Below are 9,356 nucleotides of genomic sequence, written 5' to 3'. Positions count from 1 at the left end.
ACAGGGAATGGGGACAGGGAATGGGAATGGGATACTGGGAATGGGACACCGGGAATGGGATTGGGAATGGGATGGGATATTGGGAATGGGGGTGGGCACTGGGAAAGGACAGGAAAAGGGGACAGGGATGGGGACACAGGGAATGGGGACAGGGACAAAGGGAACGGGAACGGGAACAGGAATGGGAACGGGAACGGGAATGGAATGGGATGGGATTCAGGGAATGGGGACAGGGATGGGGACAGGGAATGGGGACAGGGACCGGAGGAGCCCCCTCGGGTGCCCGGAGCAGATTTTCCATCCCGGATCCCCCCTGGATCCCCCCTGGATCCCCCCGGGGTCCCCAAATCCACCTCGATCCCTTCCCCCATCCCTTCCCCCATCCCGGATTTCAAACCCTAAAAATTCCCATTTTAACTCGGCCCAAACTTTATCTTTTCAGCCCTGGTTTGTTCGCCCTGATCGTCGTCACGAATCATTAATTTTATCATAAATTCAATTCATTTCCTCGCACTTTTGGGCGGGTTTGGAGGGGATTTGGGGCTTCAATAAAAACCCACCAGCCACGGAAATAAAACAAACTCACACCGAGCGCTTTTATTGACCACTGAGACCGTCACAGAACGCACCAAAATTCCCTTTTTATTGCAGTTCACAATGAGCAGGAGGGGGGGAAGTCAATCATTCCAGTTTTTCATTTTTTCTGCTCGAAAAACACAAAAAACCACCACAAAACCCCCTCAGAGCAGCTTTTTGGGGCAAATAAATTGAATTTTTGCCTTTTTTGCTCCCTCGGGGCTGTGGTTTTTTAGTTTCTTGCCCCTCCCTGCCCCCAAAATTGAGATTTTTCAGCTTTTTTTTTTGCCCCCCTCGCCAAAATTTGGCGGTTCCTGTGCATTTGGGGGGAAAAAAACCCACAATATTTTGGTTTATTTTGAATAATTTTTGTGTTTTTCGCCATCCAACCCCCCCAAGGTTTTCCCTCAACCCCCCCCAGGTTTCCTGCACCCCGAAATAAATAAAAAATAAATAAAAAATAAATTAAAAATCAATAAAAACGAAATAAAACCCTGAAAAAGGGGTGAAAAACCCGTTTTTGGAAAGTTCCTCCAGGTGCGGCCACCTGGGCTCATGCGACCTCCGACATGCAGCTAAAAATGGGCGGGGTTAATTAAATAATTATTAAAATAATTAAATATTATTAATCCTGCTCGGGGGAATTTAAAGCGGGGTCGAGCTTTAACACGCACAGGGGATTAATAAAATAATAATTAAAGTAATTAAATATTAACAGTAAGCGGGAGAATTTAGAGGGGTCAAGCTTTGACACGCACAGGGGATTAATAAAATAATAATTAAAGTAATTAAATATTAACAGTAAGCGGGAGAATTTAGAGGGGTCAAGCTTTGACACGCACAGGGGATTAATAAAATAATAATAATTAAAAGAATTAATGAATAATGATTGGGAGAATTTAAAGAGGGGTCGGGTTTTGACACACGGGGGATTAATAAAACAATATTAATAAATAATAATTAAAAAATAATTTAAAAATAAGAGGGGAACTTAGGGTCCAGTTTTGACACGTAGGGGGGATGAATAATAATAATAATAATAATAATAATAATAATAATAATAATAATAATAATAATAATAATAATAATAATAATAATCCCTTTTTAAAAGCTGCTTTTTGGCACCCACAGGGGGCTTAATAAAATAATAATATTATTAATAATGATAACAATAAAATACCAACAGCAAGGGGAGAATTCCTCGCACCCCGAGGCCAAAACCCCCCAAAAGAACACAAAAACCCCAAATATAGAGATTTATATATTAGAATCTATCCAAGCCAGAGTCCCCGCACGGCGCGGATTTTTGGGCTGGGAAATTCGGATTTTTCCTCAAAACCTGGGCGGAAAATCAGAATTTCTGTTCCAATCTGGGTGGGAAATCGGAATTTCCGTTCTAATCTGGGTGGGAAAATGCGAATTTTTGAAATCTCCCATCCCAGCTCGTGCGGAAACCCAACTCCCGCTACAACCGGGAGGAAAATCCGAATTTTTTGCTTTTTTTCCTTATAACCTGGGCAGAAAAATCCGAATTTCCGCTGCAACCAGGGCAGAAAAATCCGAATTTCCGCTCCAATCAGGGTGGAAAAAATCGGAATTTTTCCGAATTTCTCCCGCACAGACCCGAAACCCCCCCATTACAACCCGGGCGGAAAATCCGAATTTGCACCACAAGCGGACAGAAAAATCCGAATTTTCCGAGTTTTCCACTATAACCCGGGCAGAAAAATCCGAATTTTTCGAATTTCCGCTCGAACCAAGGCAGAAAAATCGGAATTTCTGCTGCAACCAAGGCAGAAAAATCCGCATTTCCGCTCCAACCCTTGCAGAAAAACCCGAATTTTTCGAATTTCGGCTCCAACCCGGGCAGAAAAATCCGAATTTTCCCAATTTCGGCTCCAACCCTTGCAGAAAAATCCGAATTTCTGCTACAACCAAGGCAGAAAAATCGGAATTTCCGTTCCAACCCTCGCAGAAAGCCCCGAATTTTTCCAATCTGGGCTCCGACCCTGGCAGAAAACCCCGAATTTTCCCAATCTGGGCTCCGACCCTGGCAGAAATCCCGAATTTTCCCAATCTGGGCTCCGACCCCGGCAGAAATCCCGAATTTTCCCAATCTGGGCTCCGACCCCGGCAGAAATCCCGAATTTTCCCAATCTGGGCTCGGACCCCGGCAGAAATCCCGAATTTTCCCAATCTGGGCTCGGACCCCGGCAGAAATCCCGACTTTCCCCGAGCCGGGCTCGAACCCGCGCCGCGCGGCGCTCCCGTCACAAGCGCGTGATGTGCTCGGCGCGCTCGGCGGGCTCGGCGGGCGCGGGCGCCGCGCGGCTCTTGGTGTTGGGCAGTTTGTGATCCTTCTTCCACTTCATGCGGCGGTTCTGGAACCAGATCTTGATCTGGCGCTCGCTCAGCACAGGTGGGTGTTTGGGGGAAAAGGGGGAAGAATTGTAGCGGGATGTTTGGGGGAAATAGGGGGAAAAAGGGAAAAACGGGGGAAAAGGAAGGGAAATTTTAGGGGGTGTATGGGGGAAAAGCGGGGGGAAAAGGGGAAAATGTATAGGGGGAATAAAGGGGGGATTAAAGGGAAAAAAGGGGGGAAAAGGGGGAATAAAGGGGGAATTAAAGGGAAAAAAGGGGAAAAAGGGGGAATAAAGGGGAGATAAGGGCGGAAAAAGGGGGAAAAAGGGGGAAATGTGCAGAGGGAGTAAAGGGGGGAATATAGGGAGGGAAAGGGGGGAAAGAGTAAAAAATAGGATTAAAAAAATCAAATTAATAGCAAAAAACCCCACCAAAAATCAGGTTAATAGAAAAACAAATACGGTGAAAAAAAAAACCAGATTAAAGTGAAAGAAAAACGCGTAAAAATCGGGTTAACAGAACAAAAAAAAAAACAAAAACCGGAAAAAAAAAAAAAACAGATTAAAGCGAAAGAAAAACGCGTAAAAATCGGGTTAACAGAACAAAAAAAAAAAAAAAAAAAAAAACAGGAAAAAACCGGGTAAAAAAAAAAAAAAAAAAAAAACAGGAAAAAACCGGGTAAAAAAAAAAAAAAAAAAAAAACAGGAAAAAACCGGGTAAAAAAAAAAAAAAAAAAAAAACCAAAAAAAAAGGAAAAAAGGAGATAAACAGGAAAAAATCAGGAGAAGGGGAAAAAAAAAGTGAGAACAAGTCAGGTTAACAGGAAAAAGCGTGTGGAATAAAACACGCAGAAAAATGAGGGTAAAACAAAAAAAAACCAGACAAAAAAAATCAAGGACAACAGGAAAAAAATGCAGTAAAAATGAGGTTAAAAGGGAAAAAATATAGGAATAAAAATTAAGGTTAACAGGGAAAAAAAGGCAAAAAAAAAAAGAGGTTAACAGAAAAATAAATAGGCAGAAAACAGGTTAAGAGAAAAAATACTAAAAAATAATCAGGTTAATGGAAAAAAATCAGGGTGAAAAAATAAAATAAATAAATTTTGAAAAATTAAATTAAATCAATTAAGGTAATCAGAAAAAAAAGGCCGAAAAATTGAATTAATGGGCAAAAAAAACAGAGCAAAACATCAAATGAACAGAAAAACACTGCGAATATTCAGATTAACAAAAAAAGGACCAAAAAAAGGCAAATACGGGAAAGCTCCGTGCCAAATAAAGCAAATAAAGCAAATAAAGACCAAAAAGCTCCCAGAAAAATCATCAAATGAGCAGAGAAAAACACGGCGGGGAAAGAAAACAAAAGCAGAGGAAAAAATTAAATAAACAAAAAAATTTACAAAGAAAATAAATAAATAAAGAGAAAAACAAGACAAAAAAGAAAAAAACAAAGGAAGGAAACAAAAAAATCACAAACACAAAATTTAAATATATAAAGGCAGGAAAGGGGAAGGAGAAAAAAGCCAACGGACAAAAGAAAAAGCGTAGAAAAATTCAAAAATTAATAAATAAACGGTGGAAAGGAGAAGAAGAAAATGCAATGGACAAAAAAAACGGGGAAAAAATTAAATTAGCAGTTAAAAAATAAAGAAAGAAAGAAGAAAAGGAGAAGGCGAAGAAAAGGACAAAAGAAAAAGCGTGGAAAAATTCAAAAATTAATAAATAAAGGGTGGAAAGGAGAAGAGGAAAATGCAATGGACAAAAAAAACCGGGAAAAAAAATTAAATTAGCAGTTAAAAAATAAAGAAAGAAAGAAGAAAAGGAGAAGGCGAAGAAAACCCGGAAAAATTAAATTTAAAAATAAATAAATAAGGAAGGGAAGGAGAGGGAGAAAGAGACACGATGGGCAGAATAAACCAGAAAAAAATTAACTACAAATTTCAAAAAATTAAATAAAGAAGCAAAGGAGAAGGAGAAGAAAAACCAATGAATTTTTTTAAAAAAAAATTAACAAACGGGGAAAAAATAACATTAAATAAATAAATAAAGAAGAAAAGGAGGAGGAGAAGAAGAAAACCCAACGCACCAAATCCACCAAAACCCCCAAATTCAACCCAGAAAATCCTCCAAGACACCCCAAGGAGGCCCCAGGAACAGGAGGAGCCAACCCCAAAATCCCGATTAAAAACCCCAAAAATCGGCACCGAGGGCTCGGGGCAGCGCGGGCTCCCCCGGCTGGGAAAAAGTGAATTAAAAATGGATAAAAACAATTAAAAATGGATAAAAATGAATCAAAAGGTGAATAAAAATGAATAAAAAGAAAATAAAAATGAATAAAAAGTGAATGAAAAAGTGAATAAAATGAATTAAAAATGAACAAATAAGTGAATCGAAAAGTGAATGAAAAAGTGAATAAAATGAATTAAAAATGAGCAATTAAAAATGGATAAAAATGAATAAAAAGGTGAATAAAAATGAATAAAAAATGAATAAAAAATGAATAAAAAATGAATAAAAAGTGAATGAAAAAGTGAATAAAATGAATTAAAAATGAACAAATAAGTGAATCGAAAAGTGAATGAAAAAGTGAATAAAAAAATGATCGCAGAAGTGAATAAAAAAGGGAATTTTTTAGAGAAGTGACCATAAACCAGCGGCTCAAGTAGCGAATGGAAGAGGGAAAAAAGCCGCTAAAAGGTGAATAAATTCTTGCGGGATCCCGCGGCCATAAAAGCGAATTTATGGCCGGGGTAATGAGGCGCTGGCAGCCGTAAATCCGCTCCGCTGGGCTCGCCCGCGGCGGGGAAATCCCAAAAAATCCCAATTACGGGGCCGGAAAAAAGGGAATTTGGGGGGGCAGAGTGGGGGCAAAAAGGAAAATAAAGGGAATTTTAGTGGGGGAAACCGAAGGGGAAATAAAGTTATTTTTTAATGGAGAATTGGGTGAGGGTGGGGAGGGAAATGAGTGAAAAAAGGGGAAATAAAGTGAATTTTTGATGGGGAATGGGGTGAAGATGGGGAGGGAAATCGAAGGGAAATAAAGTTATTTTATAGTGGAGAATTGAGTGAGGCTGGGGAGGGAAATGAGTGAAAAGGGGGGAAATAAAGTGAATTTTTGATGGGGAATGGGGTGAAGATGGGGAGGGAAATCAGGTGCGGAGATGAAAATAAAGTGAATTTTTAGTGGGGAATGGGGAGGGAAATCAAAGGGAAATAAAGTTATTTTATAGTGGAGAATTGAGTGAGGGTGGGGAGGGAAATGAGTGAAAAAGGGGGGAAATAAAGTGAATTTTAAACAGAGAATAGAGTGAAAATGGGAGGGAAATCGGGCACAAAAGGGGGAATAAAGTGAATTTCGAGCAGAGGATGGGGAGGGAAATCAGAGCTGAAAATAAAGTTATTTTTTAATGGAGAATTGAGTGAGGATGGGGAGGGGAAAAGTTCTTTTTTTAGTGAGGATGGCGCGGAAATCCGAGGAAAAATAAAGTTATTTTTAGCAGGGAGGATGGGGAGGGAAAAGACGCACTGAGGTAAAAACAAAGTTATTTTTTTAGGATGGGGAGGAGAAATAAAGTTGATTTTTGAGGAGAGAAAAGAGCGAGGACGGCGCAGGAAAACAAAGGGAGAAATAAAGTTATTTTTCAGCGGGCACGGAGAGGGGATGGTGCGGGGAGCGAGGCGGGAGCAGGAGAAAAAAGGGAATTTTTGGCAGAGGGGAGAGCGAGGATGGCCAGGAAATCAAAGGCGGGGGAGGAGAAATGAAGTTAAATTTTAGCTGGGGCAGGGCGAGGAACCAAAGGGAAAATAAAGTTATTTTTTAACAGAGTGAGGATGGGCAGGGAAATCAAAGGCAGGGGTGAAAATAAAGTTGTTTTGAGCAGAGAGAGTGAAAACCGTGCAGGAAACCAGGAAAAATAAAGTTATTTCTTATCAGAGAGAGGGTGGGGAGGGAAAACAAAGGCAGAAATAAAGTTACTTCTGAATAAAGTGAGGGAATGAGGGAAAACAAAGCAAAAATAGTGTAATTTCTGAATAAAGTGGGGATGGGGAGGGAAAACAAAGGCAAAAATAAAGTTATTTCTGAATAAAGTGAGGATAAGGAGGGAAAGCAAAGGCAAAAATAAAGTTATTTCTGAATAAGTGAGGTGATGAGGGAAAGCAAAGGCAGAAATAAAGTTATTTCTGAATAAAGTGGGGATGGGGAGGGAAAACAAAGCAAAAATAAAGTTATTTCTGAATAAAGAAGTGGGGATGGGGAGGGAAAACAAAGCAAAAATAAAGTTATTTCTGAATAAAGTGAGGTGATGAGGGAAAACAAAGCAAAAATAAAGTTATTGCTGAATAAAGTGGGATGGGGAGGAAGGCAGAGGCGGGGGGAATAAAGTTCTTTTTGAGCAGAGGATGAGGATGGTGCTCGAAGAAATCCAAGGCGAAAATGAAGTTATTTCTCATCCGAGTGAGGAAGATGAGGGAGATCAAGGCCGGACCCAAAGTTCCTTCTGAGCGAAGTGAGGATGATGAAGGGAACCGAAGGCAGAGGGGGAATAAAGTGAAATTTGAGCAGAGGAGTGAGGAGGGAAAGCAAAGCTGAAAGTGAATTCTGTCCGAGCAGAGGAGTGAGGATGATGAAGGAGCCGAAGCCACCCCCAAAGTTAATTCCGCACGGAGTGAGGATGATGAAGGACCCGAAGCCAACCCCGAAGTTAATTCCGCACGGAGTGAGGATGATGAAGGAGCCGAAGCCAGACCCAAAGTTAATTCCGCACGGAGTGAGGATGATGAAGGACCCGAAGCCAGACCCAAAGTCCTGCCCAGCGATGCCGCAGGGAGCCAGGCCGGCCCGCCGAGCCCCAAAACCCGCAGGTTTTTCCCCAGCCCGGAGTTTTCCCCCCCAGTCCCGGAATTTTCCCCAAAACCCGGAGTTTGTTTTCCCCGATCCCGCAATTTTTTCCCCAATCCCTGACTTTTTCCCTTCGGAGTTTACCTCAAACCCGAAGTTTTGTTTTTTGTTTTTTTGCTTTTTTTTCACAGGAGTTTTTTTTTCCCCAGAATCCCTTTTCTTTTTTCCCCCAATCCTTTTTTTTTCCCCCAATCCTTTTTTTTTTTCCCCTCCCCAATCCCGGGGTTTTTTCCCCCTTCAATACGTTTTTTTTTTCCCCCAATCAGTTTTTTTTTTCCCCAATCCTTTTTTTCCCCCCATCCTTTTTTTTTTTCCCCTCCCCAATCCCGGGGTTTTTTCCCCCTTCAATACGTTTTTTTTTTCCCCCAATCCTTTTTTTTTTCCCCTCCCCAGTCCCGGGGTTTTTTCCCCCTTCAATCCGTTTTTTTTGCCCCAATCAGTTTTTTTTTTTCCCCCAATCCTTTTTCCCCCGAATCCAGGTTTTTTTTCCCCAATCTGTTTTTTCCCCAATCCGTTTTTTCCCCAACCCCTTTTTCCCCCAATCCAGTTTTTTCCCCCCGATCCAATTTTTTCCCCCCGATCCAGTTTTTTTCCCCCAATCCCTTTTTTCCCCAATCCTTTTTTTCCCCAATCCTTTTTTTCCCCAATCCCTTTTTTCCCCAATCAATTTTTCCCCAATCAATTTTTCCCCCCAATCCTTTTTTTCCCCAATCCCTTTTTTCCCCAATCAATTTTTCCCCAATCAATTTTTCCCCCCAATCCTTTTTTTCCCCAATCCCTTTTTTCCCCAATCAATTTTTCCCCAATCCCTTTTTCCCCAAATCCTTTTTTTCCCCAATCCCTTTTTTCCCCAATCAATTTTTCCCCAATCAATTTTTCCCCCCAATCCTTTTTTTCCCCAATCCCTTTTTTCCCCAATCAATTTTTCCCCAATCCCTTTTTCCCCAAATCCTTTTTTTCCCCAATCCCTTTTTTCCCCAATCAATTTTTCCCCAATCAATTTTTCCCCCCAATCCTTTCCGCCCGCCCCGCGGAGCCCCGCGCAGCCGAAGGGGCGCTCGGGGAAGGCGGCCCCGAACGCCGGGGCGGGCTGCGCGCAGCCCGGCTCCCGCCGCGCGTAGAACTCCGCGCCGGGCTCGGGGATGTAGCTGCTCTGCGAGTACTCCTCGCACGGGGGGAACTTGGGGTCGATGTAGTTCGAGTCCATCAAATAAGAGCTCATGATCATTAATTTCTGGAGTGGGAAATAATTTTTCTCGCCGTGTCGTTTTTCTGCTCCATAAAGCCCTCCTCCCCGCGGCCGCCCCGCAAAGTTTCTTTCACCATGTGACGGCCGCGGCCAATCGCGCCCGGGCCGCGGGCCCCGGATCAGGAACCCAAAGAGGAGAGAAATTCACCCAAAACGGGGGGGCTCACGTGGGAGGGACGGGGCAGCCACGGGGACCCGGATCGGGCGGCGGAAGGGGCGGAAAATCCACCAGAGCCGGGTGGGAGGAGAGGGAGGAGAGGGGAGAGCCCGG

The 9,356-nt window shown here is 42.3% G+C and overlaps 1 protein-coding gene across 1 annotated transcript; it reads right to left on the bottom strand.

The window, feature by feature from the left end:
- Nucleotides 1-2,298: 2,298 nt before the first annotated feature.
- On the bottom strand, nt 2,299-9,118 carry LOC120501817 (homeobox protein Hox-B4-like). Its single transcript, XM_039708515.1, has 2 exons — nt 8,874-9,118; nt 2,299-2,985 (listed from the first exon to the last, which is right to left on the bottom strand). Exons 1-2 carry the CDS (start codon nt 9,062-9,064, stop codon nt 2,847-2,849), a joined length of 330 nt encoding a protein of 109 aa, XP_039564449.1. The 5' UTR covers nt 9,065-9,118; the 3' UTR covers nt 2,299-2,846.
- Between the last annotated feature and the right edge of the window lie 238 nt (nt 9,119-9,356).

Source organism: Passer montanus, unplaced genomic scaffold, assembly GCF_014805655.1.
Source record: "Passer montanus isolate IOZ18808 unplaced genomic scaffold, ASM1480565v1 scaffold204, whole genome shotgun sequence".
Lineage (NCBI taxonomy): Eukaryota > Metazoa > Chordata > Aves > Passeriformes > Passeridae > Passer > Passer montanus.
This window is presented reverse-complemented; position numbering and strand designations above follow the sequence as displayed.

What these genes read in the sequence shown, in the direction of transcription:
- LOC120501817 (XM_039708515.1), bottom strand. Translation starts at nt 9,064, where the DNA reads ATGATCATGAGCTCTTATTTGATGGACTCGAACTACATCGACCCCAAG. An exon ending in CGCCCCTTCGGCTGCGCGGG is followed by an intron (nt 2,986 to 8,873) that starts GCTCCGCGGGGC and finishes ACCTGTGCTGAG; the next exon opens with CGAGCGCCAGATCAAGATCT.